General features: G+C 17.9%; 1 protein-coding gene across 1 annotated transcript; it reads left to right on the top strand.

The window, feature by feature from the left end:
* Positions 1-239: 239 nt before the first annotated feature.
* On the top strand, positions 240-25,190 carry PRELSG_1401500 (conserved Plasmodium protein, unknown function; the record flags this gene model as incomplete). Its single annotated transcript, XM_028679055.1, has 1 exon — positions 240-25,190. One exon carries the CDS (start codon positions 240-242, stop codon positions 25,188-25,190), a length of 24,951 nt encoding a protein of 8,316 aa, XP_028534807.1.
* Positions 25,191-25,303: the final 113 nt, after the last annotated feature.

Here is a 25,303-nt window from a genome sequence, read left to right as displayed (position 1 = left end):
CATTTTTTCCTTTTTATTTTTATTCTTTTCTTTTAATTTCTTTAAATCTCTTTTTCTTTTGTTTCCTTTTTTTTATTTGTTATATTTTTATTTATATCGTTTTAGTTTATTTTTTTCTAATATATTTTTACTACTTGTATTAATTTTTCCTTTTTTTTTTTTTTTAATTATGACAAAAAGAAAATTAACTTTGTAAAGACTTACATATGAATATATTTATATGATAGTAATATGATAATATGGAAAGTACACATGAATCAAAATTAATGAAAGTAAACTTTTTTAATGAAGATGCAGAAATAAAAAAGAGAAAAAAATTCCATAAGATAAGAAGAGCATTATTAAATATGAATGAAAAAGAAGAAAATTATTTTTTAATGAACATATATCCATTAATAAAAAACTATATAAATGATAATTTACCATGTTATTCATATAACAAACATCATTTTATAAAAATTATCTTAAATATTTTTTATTCTATGATATATAAATTTAAAAAAATAAAATATATCGTAGAAATTTTTGATATATGCCTAAATCTTATTGAAAAAGAAAATGAGGAATATTCCATCCTTTGTATTAGAATAATAATAGAAATATGCAAATTGCATAAAAGTGATTTATTATTATTTGAAATTTATAAATATATAAATATTTTATCTACGAAATTTTTAAAAATATTTTATAAAAAAATAATTAATAAAGTTAAAAAAGGAAAATTTTTGAAATCTATAATTAATTTTTATAGAAAAAAGAAAAATAAAATAAACAAAAAAAATTATTTTAATGGTAGTAGAGATTCATTAAAAGTTATTAGAGAAATAATTTTATCAAATTTCATTATAATAAATTTATATCCTCATATATTAAATGATGCAGAAAATTACATAAAAATTTTATGTAAAATACTCTCAGTTATTAATGTTTATGATTTTAAATTTTCAAATTTTTTTATTATAGAATCAATTAAATATTCAAAAAAATGTATTGAAAAAAATGCATATTATTATAAATATGAAAATTCATATACATATATAAATCAAAATTATATTAAGGATGAAATAAATTCAAAAGATTTATATGATTATTGTAAAAATGAAAACGGTTGTAGAAATTTTTTAAATCCCAGTATTATAAATGAAAAGATAGAAATTTATAAAATATATGAAATACGTAAAACAAACACAAATGTTGGTAATTCAAATTGTTGCAATTTATATTTTGATGACTCTAATAAGTATAAAAATAATTTATTAGATAGTTCAATTTACATTGATAACTTAGTTAGTAATAATGATTTAAATACTGATAAGATTACTGCTAATAATAATAGCTATCTTGCTAGTAGTAATTTCTTTTACAATAATTCATTTAATGATAGCAAATGTAATTTACCAAATAATACATTAAAAACAATAAAAAAACAGTTTTACAAGAATATTGATTACAGTAAATATGAGATAGATATATCTAAATTATGTGAACTTCTTAACTTAAAAAATAATGTTATCTATTTATTATGCTATTTATTAAGATATAACAAAAGTAATACATATTTTCTTTATAAGCAATTTCTTATAGAAAAAATTATTGAATTTTTAAAATATGATACACATTTTTTTATAGAGAAAAAAAAAAAGTTTATCGAAAATATTCGTTTATTATTACATGAAAATTTCAAAGAAAATTTGAAGTATTATTTAAAGTTTTTATTAGATCCCTCATTATATATAAAAAATTTGAACAACAATAGTTTTTTAAATATATATATATTTATATTAATTCATGATATATTTTTTTATTTTAAAAATGAGAATGTATGGAATTTTGACATATTAAAAAGTTGCATAACTAATTATTCGTATATTATTATGAAAGAAAAAAAAGCTATTTTTATTCAGAATATTTGTATAAAATTATTAGTTTACATAACTCAGATAATATTTAGAATAAAAAAGAGAAATGCTTTATATTTTTCGTTATATTTTGATATTATAAATATAATGTTAAATAAGAGTACTTCATTGAAATATGAATTGTACAATGTATTTAAAAAAATATGTAAAAATAATAAACATGTTACTTTTAAAAAAAAAGGGAAAAAAGTTTCATATAATAATTATAAAAAAAAAAAAAATAATAAAAAGTCACATTCTTGCCAAGAAAAAGTTAAATATAATTCAGATAATTTATGTTTAACATCGAATAAAATATTAAAAAAAAAAAGGAAATATATGAAAATATATTCAAGTGATGATATATGTAATAAAAGAGAAATACAACTCCAAAATAGTTACAAATCAACAAATCAAAAAGAAAATTTTGATGAATTATTAAGAGAATATAAATATTTATTGTACTCCTTTTGCACATGTGTAAAAAATAATATTTATTATATATATATATATTTTAATAATGACTTAATTATCAATAAAGAAGAATTAAAAGGAAGAGAAAAGAAAAATAACATTCCATATTGTAATGATTTTGAAGTAATAAAAGAGCAAAAGAAAAATTTCAAAGAATTTCAAAGAAAAAATAAAAGTCTCAGCAAGAAAGAGGGTATAATAAATAAAAAAAATAAAAAAGTTACATCCAATAGTTACAAAAATGTTAATAGTCAACATTTCTATAATTTTTTAATTAATCAAACAAAAGATAAGACGAATAAAAGCATAAACAAATCTATCAAACATAAAGTTGAGAAAAATTTAATAAACACTTCATCAAATAAATCTGTTAAAAATGATAATGATTATAACAGTACTAATAATTTGAATGGATATAATGGTTTCTATTTTAGTAGTAATAATAATACATGTATAGACAATGAATGCTTATACAATAAAGAAAATGAATTAATAAGAGATAAATGTTGTAATTTAAATGATAAAAGAACTAATTTAAATTTTAATGATATTTTTGAAAATGATGTTGATTATATAAATGATAATGAAATTAATAATGATAACAAAAATGTGAAGGTTAATGTAGTTGATCAAAATAGTAATATACCTTTTGATAGATTTATGAATAATAATGATTTTCTTATGAAAAATTTCGGCTCTCTTATGAGAAATAATGAATTCTTTAATAATATTCCTATAAATGGAAAAAATATATTCCCTATTAATGATAACAACTTAAATACGTACGCACTTGAAGATGATTTACATAATTATATGAATAATTACAATAATGAAAATGAAAAGAAGTTAAATAGAATTATATATGGTTACAACAATGAAAATGAAAAAAATTTAGATAATTTTATAAACTGTTACAATAATGACCATGCTGCAAAAAAAGGTTGGGAAGAATATAATAAAAAAAGTGAAGAAAATTCTTGTAATTCCTTTTTTGAGGGAAGAGAAGAAAATATTACTAGTAACTATTTTATTAAAAAGAACCTTTTTAATAATGAAAATAATTATAATGAGAATATTATAAAAAATTGTAAAACAGAAAACGTAGTAAAAGAAGAATTAAAGGAGAAGAGTTCTAAAAACAGTGAAAAATATGACATAAGCGCAAATGATATATTTGAAGATATGTATGATTTAAGTGATTTTAATTTATCCTATGTACATAATATATCTTCATTTTCTTATAAACTAAATGATATGTGGATAAAAATAATATATAAAATTTTTTATCATATAATTATTTGTTCTATTTTGTATAATTATTGCTTTTCTTTTGTTACTATAGAAAATTTGAAAATCAAAAGCGAAAATATTAAAAAATATATAAAAATCAAAATAAGTGAAAATAAAATTTTTGATCATCTTGAGAATAACAAATATATAAATATTAATGTAAATAACTTGTTAAATGAAAAAAGAAGAAAAGTTTTTAATTGTATCAATTATATAAGGAATGAAGAAAAAAAAATGTTATACATGTGTGCTAATATTGTAATTTACTTGAACGATCACAATTTTTATGATTTTTTAAATTATTCAATTGATATTTTATTTAAATTATTGTTTCAGTATCCTCAAATATTTTATATTTTTCATTTATTAGGTGGTTTGAGTCATACTAGTTTATCATTTTGCAAAATTTGCTTAAATTATGTAATTAAAAAACTAAGAAAGTTTTTAGAAATTAAAAACTACCTTCATCCATTACTATATTACAATTATAAAGTAAGAAGTAAGTTATTAAATGATACATATAAGCACAAGCTATTGTATAAATTGCATTCTCCATATGAATGCTTATTAAATATGTTTGAATCAAATAATGAAAAATTAAATAGTGTAGATTTTTATAATAAACAGTTATATACATTAAATAAAAAAACTAGGATAAATAATAAGTTATTAAATAATACAAATAAAAGATCATTAAGCATAAATCATTTTTTTGAAGATAATAAAATTACAAAAAAAAGAAAACTTATAGGAAATGTACGTAAATTTTCATTTCATGAATGTATTAATAAACAAAAAAAGATTAAAAGAAATACAAAAAAAAAAAGTCAAAGAATATTAATATCTTTCCCCAAAAGTATTCCTTTAGATAATCACATATTTTTTAATAAAAATTATCCTACTTGTGATTTGAAAAATAAAAAAAAAAATTTTAATAAATTTCACTTATGGGTAGACTATTTTGATTTTAATATTTTAGAAGAATATGAAAATGAAAAAAGTTATCTACACAATTTTGAAAAAAAAGAAATAAATTACTCTTCATTGAGCAATGCAAATTCATTTAAAGAGTTATTATATGATGAAGAAATAAAATTTAAGAAACGGAATACTTTAACTAATAAATTTAAATTAGATAATATAAAAGAAATAAAAAAAAAGAGGAATACTAGATACTTTTTTCATGATTTATCAAAACAAGATATTATGAATCCTTCTAATTTTATAATAAGATATATCAATAAATTCTCCAAGAAGAAAAAAAAAAAAAAAAAAAAAAAATTATCTTATTTTCATTATAATAACAGAATTTTAAGTAAATCGTTATCAGAAGAAAATGATAACATTTTTTTATTTGACAAATATGCTCTGAAAAATAATATCAAAAAAAATGAATTTATTTCAAAAAATTATATAAAGAAAGAGAGTATTTTTCTTGATAATATTCAAGTTAAAAAATTGAGGAGAAAAAAAAAAAAAAAAAATTATTTAGAGTATGATAATTATATTAATACATATGACTATATAATTGGTTATAATTCTCTTTCAATAAATAATACTTTTAACTATTATCTGTCTTATAAAGAAATAATAATTAAAGTTATATATTTTATTTTGAAAGTAATAAAATACTACTCTAATGATCACCTTCATTTTTTGAAAGAATTAAAAATCATATTTAAAATATTCTTCGATATCATTTTAAATGATAACAAATCTATTTACCTTATTGATATACTAAAATCAATACTTGAAACTATTTGTTATATGAATTCTACGAATGAATTAAAAAAAATTAACGAAAATAAAAACGATATAAATTTTGCATTAGATAAATTTTCACAAAATAATAATTTAGATTATATAAAAAAAGCAGATGGTGATAAATTAAAAGATAATTTTTCAATAGAAAATTATTTAAGCAAAATAAAAGAAAATTATAATGTTCAAAATGAGGAAAATTTGAATTTAAATGAAAACAACAATGTAATCATAAATTCTTTACAACAAAAATTAAATAATAAGGATAATAACGAGAATAATAATGAAAATAATAACAGTGATAATAATTTTTATAAAGAATGTAATAATAATTATAATAACATTGGTACATTTGATAATTATAAAAGGAGTTCAAATAATTTATGTGAAATAAAAGATATAATACAAACAAAAGACAATAGTAATTTTTATATATTTAAAGACGTTATACCTAATTATTTAAATAATAATAAAAAGTATTATGAATATGAAAAATATAAAAATGATACAATTGAATATTTTCTAAATTTGTTTGAAAATGTTTATTTTCAATTTCCAAAATTATTTAAAATACAATTTTGTGAATTATGTTTAATATTACCAATTAATTATTTCATGAATAAATATTTTCATATTTATATGAAATCATTATTAATTTGTTTAAATTCAAAAGATATAAGTAGGATTGAAATCGCTTTAAAAGCAATAGAAAAAAATATGAATAATTCTAATAAAAATTATATAAAGGATATTATTTCTTCTTCCTTTTTTTATAAAAATAATAACCCAACAAAATCACATATTTTTAAAAATTTAACAAAATTATTAAATAAGAAAATATCCTTTCAATTTAATTTTAACAATATTTACGAACAAAAATATTATTCAAACCATATTTTTACGAGTTCTTTTAATAATTTTTTTCTTTCCAAGAATGATTTAAAATGCAACGTATTCAAGTCAGAAGTAGGAGTGAATAAATATTTAAAGAAAATGTATGTTAAAAATTTATATACAATTTTAAAAATTTATAGCAAATTTATTGGAGAAAATGAAATATTTAAGAATCAGTACTGCTATATGACTAATAAAAAAAGTTTATTTCCTTGTTTTAAAATAGGATTTTTTTTAAAAAAAGAAATAAAAGGAAGTAAAAAAAGGGAATGTATAAAAAACATACACACTCATAATGAACAAGCAGAAAATATTAATAAAAATGAAAAAGAAGATGTTATACAGGAAAATACATTTCTTTTAAATAAGGAAGATCAGAAAGCAAAAGTAAAGGTGAACCTAAGAAAAAAAAAGAATTCTTTTTCTTGTGTCAGTAATAACAACAATAACAAAGAAATGAAAAATTATTATGAAATTGAAAGTGAAAATGAAAATGAAAAAAAAGTGTATGATCATTCTGAGCAAAATAATTATGATACGCAACTAAAAAATGAAGATAACGAAACAATAACTAACGAGAAAAAAAAAATCAATAAAAGGAAGTTGAAAAACACTGATAATGAGCTAGAACAAAAGGAAAATAACAAAACTAAAAATCTAGAAAATAATAAAAATATAAATTATAATACAATTATAAAAGAAGATAAATATAAAGAACAAAAGAATAATAATATAGATATAAAAAAAAATGAAATATACGAAAAAAAAAAAATTAATAATTTAAAAAATAAGAATATATCCAATAATGATGAAGAATATGAACATTTCGATTGTAACTCAGATAATTTTCTTTTTGACAGTTTGATTGTGAATGATTCTATTAGCAATGATAAGTTTGACAATATAATACACCATATTGATATAGAAGAAACATTAAATTATTGTTATAAAATTTTAAAAAATACTATAAAGTATAATAAATCTAAATATTTGTATTATCATAAAAATATAACAATAAAAAATTTAAGAAAAAAGTTTTTTATTAAAAAAGAAATTCCAATAAAGAAAAAGGAAGAAAAACAGAACTTTCAAATTTTTAGTTTTAATGAGTTAAGTATTCTTAAGAAAAGAAAAATTGACAAAAATGAAGAAAAAAAAAATAAAAAAATTAAAGTGAATAATGTTTTGAATGAGAAAGATACTAATCCTATGTGCGATAGCAGTTCTTTTCATTTAGAGAATGTAAAAAATTTTAAAGAAGATTGTTCTAAAAATTTTAGAAATGCACATGTAATAAATAATGAAATAAATGGCATTAATAGCATTACAACAAAAAGTTATAATTATCATAATTGTAAAGAAAAAAATAGTAACATATTTTACAAAAAAAAAAAAGTTTATTTAACGGAGAAAAATTATTTTAGTGAATTTAATAAATTTATTAAAAATAATGAAACAAATTATTTTGATAAAAGCGACTTGTGCTTTAATTGTATTAACAAAAACCAAAGAATTAATTGTTATAGGATAATAATTACTATATTTGTTTTTATTTTCAACCATTCAAATTGTATATCAGAATTTTATATATATATGATTAAGGTTGCTTCCATGAATAAAGATTTTAGAATTTATAGTAACAGTAACAATAATAATAATAGTAATAATAATAATAGTAATAATAATAATAATAATAATAATAACAATAACAACAACAATAATAATAATAATAGTAATAATAATGAGGTTAAACATAAAGAAATAAACAATAATCTTGAAAAAGTGAAATTAGGAAATGAAAAAAATATCAGGCATACGGAAAATACTCAATTTAAAAACACATTTGAAGAATATAATGAAAATACATATATATCTAAATATTATGAAAATATATTTAAAGAAAAAAAACACGATAATTTTACAAAGAAGGAAAAAAAATATACTTTTGAAACGTGTTCTTGCAATAAATATTTATATAAATATTCCTTTATTTATAAAGATTATCACAATAGATTTTTAAAAAAGCTGATGTTCTGTTTTTTAATTATGCTAGTTGAAATAAATCAAGAGAGCAAAAAGAAAAAAAGAAAAAATAATATAATAGAAAGAACAAATATGAACAAAAGTAAAAGTATATGTAAAGTTAGCATATGGAAAGAAAAATTAAGAGAACTAGTTAAAAATATTATTAGAAGAATGTCTTTGATATTGTCTAACAGATTTATTCCAACTAAAAATGAAAATTTTATTTATATAAAAAATCATAATAATGAAATAGATGTATCTTTATTCATATTTACTTTTTGTAATTTAATAGATTTTCATCCACACTTTATTCAAATTAGTGTACAAGGTTTGAATTTTATGCAAAAAATTTTAAAAACTATTTTAAAAGTACAACCATTAAAAATTCAGAAATGTATGAAATCTTTCTTTTTTTCAAATCTATGCACTTGTATATGTAACATATGTAATGATTATAAAATAAAAAAGAAAATATTTGGTTTATTGTTATTTATAAAAGTAATCAGAATTTTGCATCCATATTGGGTAAAATTTAACATATACCGAATTATTTACACATTACTAACTTGCTTTAAAAAATCAAAATTGAAATATTTCAGAATTATACAATTATTAGTTGAAGAATGTTTTTCTTTAAGTATTTCATCATTATTTATTGGATATGTAGGAGAAATAAATCCATATATTTTAAATGAGATTGATTCATTAAAAAAAACTCATAAAGGTGAAATAAATTATGATAAAGTGGATAATATAACGGATAGAAATACTTTAAAAATATTGAAATATACTAAAAATAATAGAATTAGAAAGTTGAAGCATGATATAGAAAAAATAAGAAATTTTTTTAGTAACAGTGAAAAGGAAAAATATAATAGTGAATCCAATGAAAATAAATATAATAATATAAAGGATAAAAGATTTATAAAAGATAAATGCTTTTGGTATAATAAGGATGAAATATATACATGGAATATATTAACATTAAAGGAAAAAAATAAAAGAAAAACAAAAGATATATTAAAAATGAATAGAATATTATTTAACATTTTAAAAATATATATTCATAATTTAAATAACGAAGAAGAGCATAATAGACTTTTTATAAAAAAGTCATTTATAATACTAGCAAAAGTTTTAAGAACTAATATAAAAGATTTATTAATGTATAAATATTCACACAAAAATGAAACATGTTTACTAAGTTTATTGTTTAAATATTTTTCGATATCTAATTTTATGTCTTTTTCTTTTAAACTTAAAATTTCCTATTTAGATTTTTTATGCTTTTTTTTATCACAGAATCCTTATATTAAATTTGATACTACTATGATTGCTAATTTAATTAATACCATAATAAATATTATTGAAAATTTAGATAAAAAAAATAAGGAAAATAAATTTGTTGATTGTATTTTGAATGATAATTTAAACAACACTTCAGTTAATTTATATAAAAAAAAAAATTTTAATTTCATTTATAAGAGAGGAAATTTTTTTTTAGAAAAAATGCCATATGAAATAAAAAATGATAATACAAGTAATTTAAATGACAATTTAAAATTGTTTGATAATGAAAACATGAAAGAAAAAATTTTTTATTATGACAAAATATCGGATATAAATAATAATGAATGTGTTCTTAATGATTGCTTGAATGAACAAAAAAATAAAGATTTACTTAATTTATATCAAAAAATTTTAAAAAAAAAATGTGACTACTATTCTATAATGAATGGTAATAATTTTACTGAAACAGAAGAAATGAAGAGATTTATAAATGAAGATTATAATAAAAAAATATTTTCTAATAATATAAACAATTTATTAACTAATCAAAACGAATGTGCACATGACAAACATAGCACATATAAGAATAACAAAAATAGTGAAATGAATCTAATTAATTTTAGTGAGGATGAAGAAATGAACAAATTTTCAAATTCCTCTTTTTATATGCATTTTGAAAATAAATCAGACAGATCTGCTATTGAAAATCAAAATTTACATAATCACAACAATTATATAAATAATAATGGGAATACCAACTACAATAAAATAAATGTATGTGATGAATTTACAGTAAATTGTTACAATGAAAATAAGAATAATGAATTTAATGATAATATAAATGAAAATAAATTAAGTGGAAATGAAGAATTTTTAATAAATGATAATAGAGAAAATAATGAAAATTTTACTAATAAAAATGAAAGTAATGGTAATAAGGATGTAAATGATAATTATAAAAAAAATTTCACTAAACATAATAATTTAACGATTAATATAAAAAATTTTGAAAACATATTAGAAAATGGTCTAATGAATAAGAATACTAATGAAAATGCGAACAATGAATTTTCTTTGAGAAAAAAAAAACAGAATAAAAAAATAAAATTATTGAAAAATAGTTTGATTGATACATCATATAAATTTAATTATAATATAAACGATAATTTAATTAATAGTGATTTAACTAATAATGATGGAAGATATAATTTAATTCAGAAAGACGGAAGTAAAGAAATAGATATAAATGGTTTAGATTTATCTAATGAAAATAATACAAAAAACATATATAGCAATTATAATAGAGACATAAAGACAAATATAAATTATTTAAATGGTTTGAACTTACATAATACAGAAAAAGAAAAAATATATCATGAATATAAAGAAACATTAATAGAAAAAAAAAATCATAACAAAAATGGAGAATACACAAATTATGACTATAAAAAAGATGCAGAAGAAAGTGTGAAAGAAAAGAATATTATTATTAATTTTTTTTTATATTCCATGATTTTTTTTAAAATATGCTTTACTCACCCTTTATATAAATATTTTTTATCTACTATTAATGTAAAAATTAATAAAAAAAATATATCTTTATATAGTCGTTGTATTCAAACACTTATGAATTTTTTATTTAGAAAAGAAAAAGAATTATGTATTCAAGCAGAACTTACTTTATATTATATAATATTTATTAATGATCAAGACAAAGATACAAAAAAAAATGAAAATATGAATATAAGGAAAGAAGTAAATATATATGATTTAACGAAAAAAAATATACGTAATTTTAAGGAAGTAAATGAAAAAAAGAAGGTATTATCATTATCTGTAAATAATAATACAAAAAGAAATAATATATCTATGAATAGAAACACTACAAGAAATGTTGGTAAAATTAATGATATGAAATTAATGAATTTTAATAAGACATTTATTAGCATTTCAAAAATGAATAAAAAAGATTTAAAATCATATTTAAAATCCATTTTATTTAATCTATCATTTGTTTTAAAAAATAAATCTTTCCTTTTGAAAAAAAATTTTATTATCGGTCTTAGTAAAATATATTGTTTATTTCCTCATCTTTTTTCTTCCTTTTTAATAGAAGCATTTATTAAATATATAAAATTATTTTATGAAAAAACCTCATGTAACAAAATATGTTATAAATATTTAGAACAAATAATGATAGTTTTTTATAAATTTTTTGTTATACCTAAATTATCATGCGATCAATTTTTTGAAATATCTAATTTATTATTAGAAGAGTATCAAACTAATAGAAAAAGAAGTAATCTTTCTATAAATTATTTGAATATATATAATGATAAAAGTGAAAGTCAAAAAGAAAAATTAAACGATCTGTTAGATAATATTAATAATAATAATAATAGTATTATTAATCATTCTTATTTAGAAAAAAATCAAGTAAACTTAGAACGAAAGTTAAGTACTAATTCAATTTGTATATATAATAATTTAAGTAAAAATAATAATGTAAATAATAATGATAATTTAGGGAAGAAAAATAATATAGATAATTTAAATAAAGATAAGGATTTATTAAAAGAAAAAAAATTGCTTGAAAATTATATTACATTTAACAATAATAGGATATGTTTAAGTAATTCTTATACTTATATCTTAAGTTTGTTATGTAGCAAAAATTATGAACATTCTTTTAAATTTTTTTTACATAATTGGAATAATAACAAAATATTTTTTTGTTTTTTATCTTTGTTAAACATAAAACATATGAGTGGATTCAGAAAATATATTTTTAAAAAATTTAATTTACTTGTTAATATCCTTTTAAGATATATATCGGACTTTTCTTGTAATATAATTCTTTTTTATATTTTTAGTGTTAATATTATTGATATAAAAAATGAAGAATTAAATGAAATTACCACATATGAATATAATAAATTCAAGGAATTTATTGATAAAAATATAGAAAATGATTTTAAAAAAAAAAGTATATCAGATATTAGAACTGATTTAAATAATTTTTTAGATAAAACAAACAGAATGGGAAAATATGAGAACATCTATGTATGTCAGTTTAATAATATCCCATTTTTTATTAATAATACATTTCTAAATAATTTATTAAATATTATAAACATAATTCATGCGATATTGAAATATGAGCCTTCATATATTTTTCTGAATTTTTACGAAGAAAGAATTAAAAAAAATAAAGCATGTATAATAGAAATATTATATATATGTTTAAGTTATTTAATTAGTCAATATATATGTCTGCAAAATAATGATTTTATTTTATTTTTAAAAAAGAATGAGTGCAAAAAATGTGTTAAAATTTTTATAATTTTTTTCCATTTTAGTAGAAGCTTACTTAGGTATATAAAAAATAATTTATGTTATGAACAAAAATATAGATATAATAATGATATAGGAATAAATAAAGAATTAAAAAAGAATTTCTCAAGTACTCTTAAAAATGAAAAAATACACAAAAAACTAGAAAAAAAACACGAAAATGAACATAACATAAAATTTAATAATCTGAAATATAATCATCACTTATTTTATCTTAGAACAAACATGTTTATTATATTAAATTTTATTATAAGTATAAGTGAAGAAACCGATTATAATTATTTATATAAATTTTTCAAAAAATTCGCAATGAAAAGTTTAACTTTCAGAGAAAAAAGATTTTTATTTTTTACTATTCTTAATATCATTAAGGATTTTAAATTATCTCTTAAATTTTATGGCACTTCAGTAAAATTTTTAATTATCCCAATTTTAAAGGAATATATTAATAAAAAAAATAATATAAAATATATTAAATTTGAAGATGATAAATATGAAATAACAAATATATATCAAAATAATAACATTTCTTATTTAAATAATAATAAAATTTTTATAATTTTACACGCGAAATTATTTTCTAAGTCATACATTAATTCTAATTACACAAATTATAAAAAAGAAAATACGAATGATAACAATAACAATAACAATAACAATAACAATAACAATAACAATAACAATAACAATAACAATAACAATAACAATAACAACAACAGCATAAATAACAGTACTAATTATAATAACTCTAATAATAATAATTATGAAAGTTCTGCTACCAATAATAATGAACACAATGCTATTATGAATAATAGAAGAGAAGGAAATATAAATTTAATGAAAAACAACAATTATTCAAATAAAAATAATAGTAAGGCATATATGCCAGTTAGGAATATATATAATAGATGTTTTATATATAGTTTAAATGATAATATAAATCCTACTAATATATCTGATGATTATTGTTTATTCGATTTATCTCTTTATAAAGAAAAAAACTATCTCAGGGATTTTTCTTTTCATAAACGTGATTTATTTATGAATATTTTTGACCTTATCTATTCTTTAAAGATATTATTAGAGTTTAATTGTAATTATACTGAAACAATAATAAATAAATTAATTATATGTAGTTTATTTATAAGTATAACAAGAAAAGTGAAAAATAAACAAAACAAATTCATGTTATTTACATACCTAAGAAAAATCAATAGCAATTATATTTCTTTTCCTTTTGAATATATAAATCAGTTATGTATTAAAAATATAATTAATATTTATAAATATCATTTTTATAATAATATAAATGACTTGAAAAATATTTTTCATTATTTAGTATACTCTCATAAAAAGGAAGAAGTTAATTTATTAAAAAAAAATTTGGAAGAATTAACGAAAGTTATTGCTTTAAGAGTTAAACAGAATAATAAAATATCACGTAAAAGTAAAAAATGGCAATGGTATATAAAAAAAAATTATCTGAATTATTTTTATTTTAACACATTTAGATGGAATGATATTGTGAATGATAACGAAAAAAATATGCTGCATTGCTATAACAATAATTTGATGAATTATTTAGATAATATACGAAATTTCAACTATTTTCATAAAAAGAATGGTATTCAAAATTATAATTTTCTTGATTATAAAGCTATTATTTTAAATTATTTTAAAAAAGATGAAAATCCATTTAATAAAATACATATATTAGAAATTGTACTAAAATATAAATATAATTTTTTTAATATATACCCATATATAATAGCACATATTTTTAAAATTTTAAAAAATTTTTTAAATAGTGCATATATAAATAAGAAAAAAAAACATTTCATAATTTTTTCTTTAAAGGCTGTATTCTCCTTAATAAAATTCAATATACTATGCAATTGTGTATTTAATCTGTTTACATTAAAAAATAATAAAATTGTTATAAAAAAATTAAATATTGAAAAAATAGAATCAAATCAATTAAATACACTTTGTTCAGAAAATAAGATTCCCACTTCATTTAGTAGTAGTAATAATAAAAAATCCCAATACAAAGGTAATAGTATAATAAACAATGAAAAAGCTATAATTCCTAATAATGAAAATGTTATTTTTTATAGTGATAAAGAGAAAAAAATATGTAATGAAGGCACTTCTAAAAAAAAAAATTACTACAGTAAAAATAAAATATTTATACAATTGACAAACAAGCTTCATAACTATTTTTTGAAAACCAGAAATAATGATATTAGTCAAGTTTTTTATATAGGTATAGTAAATGTAATTAGGAAATATAAGCATATATATATTAATTATAATATTTTAAATGAATTAAGTAATTTAATCATTTCTTCTTTAGTACAAAATAGTCATAAATTATATTTAAATAATATTACACATAAAATTCTTGTTATTCTTGAGGATATTTTAAGAATTAAGAATAACATCAAAATTAAGTATTTAGATATGTATAGATCATTGATTTATTGTTATTCGATAGATTGTAATAACAAAAAAAAAAAAAAAAAAAAAAAAGTTAATAAAAAAAAGATAGATAATAATATTTTAAAAAATCTTTATTTAAATATAGAATCATTTAAATATAAGATAAAAGAAAATAAAAATATTGAAGCAGTTACGGAAAATTATAATACATCTAATGAACAAAAAACACAATTTATTATTGAATGTAGTGATGATGCCAAATTAGAAAACAGTTTTAATGCATATATAAATACAATTTCGAACAATCAAAATATTAAGAATGTTACGATTCAAAGTTATATTTCACATAATGGTTTTAATTCATTTTTAAAAAAAAAAAATGAGTTAAGAATTTCTAATGAAAAAAATTGCACTGATAATGATATAAAAAATGATTTAAATAAAGAACAAAATATAATTTTTAATAAAGATAATATAAATAAGAATTTAACAATAGTTGATAGTAAAAACAAATGTGCTGGTATTAGCAACTTATCAGATAAAAGTATTGCTATTGAGAAAGATGTACATGAAATTGTGTGTAAAAATAAAGTAAATAATATAGAAAATGCTTGTAGATTGATGGATAAGGATTATAATAAAAGTATCATTAAAACAATATATATGATATTAAAAGTATTACTAAAATATGTAAATAAGAAGAATATCTATAAAAATTTACACATTTTAAGTTGCATATTTTTTCTCCTAATAAATTTTGATAATAATAAGATACAACGTTCAGTCTTTACTTTAATAAATCATATAATTTTATCGCATAATTTATTTTTTTCTAATTTTAGCATATTAAATAAAAAAGAAAATAGTAAAGAAAATGAAAAAATAAATTTTTCCTATTTTATATTTGATAATAATTTTGAAAAAAAAGATAAATATAAAAAAATAGAATTCTTACATGAAATGCTAATTGGCTTAGCTCTTAAAGGAATGAAAGAATATAAGAAGAATCATAAGATTCATTATACTAAGAAATTATATTTTAATGTAAAGTTAGAAACTAGCATAAATATTTTTGAATTTTTTTGTCAGCTTCATAATAATACAAGTTATTATGAAGAATTAATTAAATTTTTTTTACTAAAATACTTAGAAAAACTAAAATTTATAGGAATTTATTGTTTCAAAAAAAAAAAAAAAATGATAAACTTAAAAAGATTAATATTTTTAATGTGTATAAATTTATATTTAATGGAAAAGAAAGATTTATTCAATTTTTTTTGTATATTAAAATTTTTTCTACGTACAGAGCATAAAAATTATTATAATTTTGATTTATTTATACTATATATTTTTGAATATATTTTAACAGAAAATTCATCCATTAATAAATGTGCTTACTCATATCCATCTAATGTAACCTCTGACGATTTATCTTTTTCATCATCATTTGGTGAAGATGATAAAATGTATAAATTAAGATCAAAAAATAAAATAACAAAGATAATGAGTAAATTAAATGACGAAAACAAAAAATTTGAGATAAAAGATTATATAAAATATATAAATAATTTCTATAATAAAAGTGTGCATTATACATACAATTATAAAATCATAAGTAGATATTTCTTTTCCAAGGATAGAGTATTATATGAAAATAGGAGAAAAAATAAACTGAGAAATAAAATACTTAAAAAAAATAATATTGAGAAAGGAAAAAAAGAATTAGACACACAATTAAGTAGAAATAAAGATGAAAATTTGACAAATGATAAAAATATTTGTAAAAAGGAAAATATTAAAAGTTTAACAGAAAAGGATAATATAAAAATACCTTTGAATAAAAAAGGTAAAATTTTTAATGAAAACAATAAAAATAACCACTTACAAAAGAAGAGTAGTAATGATTACAGAATATCGAAAGAAAAAATAAGAAAAAAATGTAATAAAAAAAAAAACAAATTTTATGATTATATGTTTAAAGAAAATATAATTGAAGAGATTTTATGCAGAGATATATTTTTATATAAAAAAAAGAAAAAATTAAAAGAATTATATAAAAAAAATGAGAATAAAAATATAAATTTATCTTCCGAAGAAAAAGCTGATATCATTAAAGATTTGATAGTATTTGATTATTCTGATGATTTTTCGTGCTATGTAAAATATTATGATATATTATTATATTTTATTAAAGAAGAAAAAGAGAAATATACTAAAAATTACCATTTTATTGATATAAAAAATAAGTTCTTAAATATTTTATTACCAAATATTTTGAGAGGAACATTTTCTTTTTTTCCAAAAATTAAATACACATGCATACATATTTTTCAAAAATATTTTTTAAGTAAAGATATTTTTCAGTCTATTTGTTTCTTATTTAATAATGATTATTTTAAGTATATTATTGATAAATATTTTATATCACTTTTCTTAAATATTTTATTTTCCTTTTTTAAACAAAATGTTGATACTTACGCTTGTTTAAAAAATAGAACACAATCTTTAATTCCATTTTTGTGTAAAACAAGAGTAAAAAGAGAAATTATTAATGGATTTAATAAAAAAAAAAAAAATAGAAAAACGCAAATATATAATAATAAAAATACCAAAAGTAAAAAAAAAAAAAAAAAGATGATAGACATAGAAAATTACAATAGTGATTTTATTTCATGGGAATTTTATTTAACAAAATATTGTAACGAACAAAATAAATTTTTAAAACAATGTAAAAAAAAAATAATTAAAGCCAAATATTTATTTAAACCTATATTAAGTTTAGTTAGCGTTTTTAAAGAATATTGTAGATATGTATGGATAACATTATTTTCGCAATTTTTTAATTGTTTATCAAATGAACAGATTAATCAATTGAATTTCTATATAGTAAAATTTTTATATAATTACATAAATATTCAAGAGTCCTATAATTACGAATGTATAAATTTACGAAAGAAAAAAAGTTCTTTTATAAATAATATAATCTATGAAAATAAAATGTACTCCAATAATGTTTATGCAAATGATTCTAGCATTAATGTATTAGAAACATTATTAACATCTTTGTTTAAGTTAAATCTTATTCTATTTATTCCAGGAGAAATTATTTTTTATTGTGCTAAGAATTTTTACACATATGAAATATCCAAATATATGCTGCTAGTATTATTATATTATAACTTAAAAGAAATTAAAAAATTAGAAAAAAATGAAGAAGTTGAAAATAAGAAGGAAGATAAACTATTGTTAAATATAAAGAAATGCTACAATATTAACAATGTAAATATCATTAAAAACAACTACAATAATTATAAACAAATTATTAATTTTTTAATTGAAATTAACAATGATTTAAAAGAATATGATAATGTTTATGCATTACAAAAACATTATGTTAGAAATAATGAATTATCAAATTCTCTATTTTTTAATCATTATAATCTATATTATAAAAATGAATATTCTTATATTAAGCATTTCGTTGGTTACGAAAAATTTCATTTAACTAAAGAAGAAATCAATATCAATAAAAATAATTGGATAAATAGTTTGAAATATTTCAATAAAATATATTGTATTGAAAATTATATGCATTTAGTTGATTTAAAGGAAAGAAAGAAATGTGCTACTACACCTTTAAGAAATAAAAATTGTATATTATTTTCAAATATGAAAAAAGAAGATAATACCTCTTTTTTTAATTGCAACTACGAATCATTAAAAAACAACTACTTAAGTAATTTAAATAATATTTATTGCTTAATAAATGATAATTTAAAACCTATACACAAAGAAGATGCAATAAAATTTATAAATAAGGATAAAGATGAGAAAAAAAATGAAATATATTCGAAATCATCAAAAAAAGAACAATCTGTTAAAAATGAATCAGAAAATAATGAAAAGGAAGAAGAAATTTATAATATAAAAAAAAAAGAAACAAATGATGACAATAATTTATATTATCATAAAAAAATATATCATGAAATTCAAGGAAATACTAATATTAATAATGAACAGCATGATTTAAGATTTAAAAAACCAAGAGAAATTAAAAATTCTGATGAAAGTAATATTCACAACACTGGTAATAATAACAATAATGGAAATCATAATATTAATAGTAGCAGTATTATTTATGAGATAGATAAAAATTCTCCTACTAGAAATGAAAACTATAAAGATTATAATAACATAGAAAATATAAGTGATATAAATATTTTAAAAAGTATGAATGACGACATAAACAATAATATAAGTAGCCTTGCACATTTATACATAGGAAGACTAATTAATAAGTTGAAAAAGGATAATAATGAATTTACTCAAAATACTTATGTTAAGGAAATAAATGAAAACACTAGTTATGAGAAAAAAGAAAATAATGAAATAAATATCAAGAAAAATCAAGTAAAAAAAATGAATTTGGACGATGAAATTTTTTTAAATGAAGAAAATAACATTTTAAATAAGTTTAACGAAAAAAATAATACATTTCTCGTTAATAATTTAAGGTTTGATTTTAAAAAGAAGCATATCAAAGCAATTAAGGATAACATAAGTAATGGAATGAATATTTTGCTTGAAAAATTTAGGCAATTACAAAAATATAAAAATAGTAATTTTGAAGTTCTTTTTCTGCATGCAGAATTATTTGAATATGCACAAATTAGTGTAGAAATTATAAAAGAATATTCATTGAGAACAAAGCAAAAAAGAAAAGAAAAGAAAAAAATAAGACTTATAAACTTATTAAACAATCTATATAATATTTTCAGTAATGATAAATCATTGTGTTCATATGATAGTATTTATGATTTGAAATATATATGTTCTTGGAAGCTTTTATTTTTAAAAATTTTTAAAATATTTGACAACTATGGTTTCTTTTCAATTTTTAAGAATTTTGTTACATATAACTTTAAGGAGAGTAAAACTTATAATTTGTTAAACTTAATAACAAATATGAGAAAAATGAATAACATATCTTATTATTATTTTGATAAAATCTATGAAAACCTTAAAAATTATAATAATAATATGTTATGTACAGAAGAAAAATATATTTTCAACATAGAAATAATAAAGATAAATTTAAAAAATATAATTAATAGTAACTTATCTGTTCGAAATGTTAATATAACAAATAATTTGATTGAAAAATACAATACAATATCTGAAGAAAATGAAATTGGTAATGAAAAAAATTCATTTAAAACAGAAAAAAATGCAAAAATAACCTTTGATGAAAATTATTTATATATAACGAATATGGAAAATCAGTATTTTAACTTATGTATTAACTTAAAAAAATTAAAAAAAAATAAATTTCTACATAAAGTTATAAAAAAGTTGAAATGCTATGTAAACTCATTAAACATAATTAATACATTTAATTTTGATTCATTACCAATGGCTAGCTATGAAAAATTTAGAAGTAAATTTTTTTACATAAAAGGAAAAATTTTATGTAACTTAAATAAAATAGTTTTATTTTTGTATAGAAATAATTTTATTGAAAAAAATAACAAAAAAAATTGTAGTTATTGCAAATATATGTATAAGGATTATTTAAGAAAAGATGAGAGTGATAATAAAAATGTGAAAGACAACAATGGACATAGTAACGATTTCATTAAAAATTATGAAGAATATAATGTATTATATGATAAAATTGAAGAAGAAAAAGGTGATAAGAAATTAAAAAAAAATAATAAAGAGAAAATTAACAATAGTTTTAATGAAAAAATAGAAGAGAAAGGTACTGTTAAAAATTTGAAAAAAAAAAATAGAAATAATAATAAAAGAAAATTGCATAATGAATATATAGAAGGAAATAAGAAAAAAAATATAGAAATAAATCAAAATAAATTATGTGATAGTGATGATAAAGAAAAGAATGGTCATATTTTGCAGAAAAATAAAATTAAGAAAGAAAGTAAAAAAAAAATAAAAATAAATAATTTAGAATTTAATTGTAAATGTAATAACAAAAAATATAAGCTTTTTGGCAGAAGCATAATTGAGGAATGTTTTCTTTCGTCTTTAAAAATATATCCATTTGAAAATAATTCTTGGTTGTTGTGGGGGAACTACTGTAATCAAATATTTAAGGAAAACAAAAATTCTTCTTTTTGTATAAGCTCTTTAATATCTTATTTAATATATTCTAGTTTAAATATAAATAAAGGATACTATTACTTAAGTAATGTATTTTATTTGTTAAATTCTGATACAAAAGATAATTCTGTATTTAGAGTTTTTAATAAGTATAATGATAATATTTCCCCCAATATATGGCTATTTTACTTACCTTTTTTATTGAACAATATAAATATAAATAAAAAAAATTATTTATATTTTCATAAAATTTTATATATTTTAATGCGTAAATTTCCACAAGATATATTTTATGATTTTAGGTCTATTAATATAGATAGAAAAGATAAATTATATTATATGAAAGAAATTAATAAGGAAAAAAGAATGAAGAATAATTCACCTTTATTAAAAAATAACTTAGATATTTTAAATAATCAAAATAATAAAAAGGAAATTCAAGAGTCTGAGAATATAATAAAGAATAATGAAAGAAACGTTGAAAATTTTCAAAATAATTCCATTGGAAATATTAGAAATGGTATTGAAAAAACAATTTATAGTCAGATAAAAAAAGAGAAAAGTAATAATAATAGCATTTCTCAAATAGAAAATAAAGAAAACGTCAAAACAAAAAATTTGAATACAGAAGATTTTAATTCACAAAATAATTGTATAAATAAAACGAAAAGCAAATCAAGTAAAGATATTAAGAGTGATTCAGAATCTTTAAATTCTTTACAAAATTGTAATGAAAGTATATATTCATCTGCACATATATTTGATGATTCTTTTGAGCAATTAATAAATGTATTTAAGTGTAAACATTCTGATATATACATGTCTTTAGATCATATATGTAATGAAATTTTAAATTACACAAGATTCCAGGCTTATGATGAAACCTTTTTTTTTATAAATAAGCTATTTAATCAATGTATTGAGTTACCATTTTCTCAAATACATATTTCAAAAATGATGCAGAATTTTACTGAAAATATTATATATAAAAGATATAAAACAAAATTAAAAAAAAAATATATATCTAGTGAAAAATATAAGAGAGCTATTAAAAATATGAATATATTTTGGGAGGAATTTAAAAAGGATATTGAATTTTTAAAAAAAAATGAAAGTATTGAAAAAGTTGTGAATGAAAAGAAAAATTATATATATTCAAGTTATCCTGACGTCATATCAAATAAAGAAAAAGACTATATGAAAATATTAAATGGTTCTAGAGAATATTTCTTTTCATTATCTCATTTTACGAAATTAGTAAAAAAATGGAAAGATATGCTTTTTATAATTATTTATTCCTTAAGGGAAAATCAATTTTTAGAAGATTTTTCTTTTTCTTTATGTGATATGTTTTCAAAATTTAATATCAAAATCGAACTACCTGGACAAAGATTGAGATACATTGGAGAATTTTTAAATTATCATTGTAATTTAAATTTATTTGTTCCTACTAATATAATTAATTTAAACTCTTTAATTCTAACTAGTGTAAGAAACAATTATTGTTTAAATAAAATTAGTTTTTTTACAGAAAATGGAAATACATATTATTATACTATACAACCATGTAATTTTATTCGTTATAAGTCAGAACATAAATTTATGTTATTTCAAATTTTGTTAAACAATATAATGTTTAAATTTTCACAAACAAAACAAAGAGGATTATCATTAAAAATAAATGTGCATATTCCTTTACATCCTTCTTTTAGATTAATGGACGATTCTATTGATAATATAACACTTGAGGAGCTTTATAACGATTCTATTTTAGTGACGAAAAATCAGAAATTTTCATCAGATAGTGTTTTACTATATCATAGAGATTTAATTAAAAGTTCTATACGCAAAAAGTTATTAAACAAAATTGAATCTATGATAATAGAGAATCAAAAAGAAAACGAAATAAAAAGTAATCCTGAAGAAAAAGAAGACAAAACTAGAAATGTATTAAAAAAGGATAATATTGAAGAAGTTAATATAAATAAAAGAAATGAAATAAAAGATGCTTTATTAAGTAAAAATGCATGCAAAGATAACAAAAATGTAAAAAAGATGACTAGTCTTAGTTGTAATTCATGTGAAAATAATGAAATTATAAAGAATATGACTAGTATTAATTGGAATTCTTTATCATTTGAAGAATTAATAAAACATTTAAATGATGAGAAATGGTTTCATAAATACTTTAAGAAATGTGAGAAGGAATGTTTAAGAATACATTTTAAAGATATTTGTAAAATTGTTCCAAAAAATATAATGAAAAATTATTTTTATTCTCTTCACGATAATTTAGAAAGTTACTATATTTTAAATACACAATTCATTAAAAGTTATTCCGTATTATGTATGCTAAATTATATTTTTTTTCAGTTAAATACTTCCTTAAATAAAATAATATTATCCAAATATTCCGGAAGGACTATGTATTTAGAAGGAAAACCATTATATAATGATTTAACAATTAAAAAAGAAGTATACAAAAATATTCCTTTTAGATTAACAAGAAATATTCAACATTTCATGGGTTTTCAGGGAATACATGGAAGTTTACCGTCATGTTTTTATTCCTCAGTAATGGCTATAAAAAAAAAAAAAAAATATATAAAAAATTTTTTAAATTTAGCTATTTCTGATGATTTTATTTCCTTACACATTTATAAGAAAAATCGAAATATCTTGCAAACAAAATCAAATGAAAAAAAAGGAGATAAAATAAATTTATACATAAAATCATTTTATGTGGAAGATTCTGAAAAAAGAAATATATTAAGGAATGCTGAACATTACGTGAATAATATATTTTGTAGGGTTCTTTGTTTATATAAAAATAGATTAGAAAATAAAAGTGACATTTCATTGAAAACCAAAAAAAAAAAAAAAAAAAAAGTAGAAATAAATTTTTTTGAATATTCCTCAGATATACAAGATATATCATTATCAGAATTATCATCAGACGATGATTTAGAATATAAAAACTTGAATGTAGATACGAATTTACAAAAAATGAAAAAAAAAAATGAAAAAAAAATAAAAAAGGAAAGTGATATGTATAATAAATTGTTAATGAAGGAATGTATATCCGGTACAAATTTGAAAAGTTTAGTAAAAGATGAAGAAACAGAAGAGAAAAGAAAAAGTGAAAGTATGAACTCACAAACAATTGAAAGAAAAATAACCGATGGTAAATCATTAAATTTTCTATTTGATTTAAAGAAAGAAGAAATGAATAATAGAATAAAGGAAAAAAGTAATGATTACAATGAAAAAAAAAAAGAAATTGAGAAAGACTATTATGAAATACAATCACAAGAAGAACAATTGCAACAACAGGTACAGCAATTATTACAACAAAAAATGCTACAGCAAATGCAAAATAGGCAAAATAAATATATTAATAATGAAGACGTGGATAAAGATGTAGGAGGGTATGAAGAAAAAGGAGAGGAAGAAACAAGTGATGAGATAAAATATAATGAAAATAAAGTTGAATATGAAGAAAAAGAGCAAAATAAAAAGTATAAAATAAAAAAAAAAAAATATATTGCAGATGTTAATAAATCAGTAGTAGATTTAATAGAAATGTCAATGAATAAAAAATACTTAAAAAATACAAAACCTACTTGGTTTCCTTGGTTTTAATTTACTATTAAATTGACAAATTAGAAATTTAATATATATATATATATATATATATATGGATAATAAAATAAAATTTTTATAAGAATAAGTAAAATATATTTGTGCTTTATAAT

This window comes from Plasmodium relictum (genome assembly GCF_900005765.1).
Source record: "Plasmodium relictum strain SGS1 genome assembly, chromosome: 14".
In the NCBI taxonomy this organism is placed as follows: Eukaryota; Apicomplexa; class Aconoidasida; order Haemosporida; family Plasmodiidae; genus Plasmodium; species Plasmodium relictum.
This window is presented reverse-complemented; position numbering and strand designations above follow the sequence as displayed.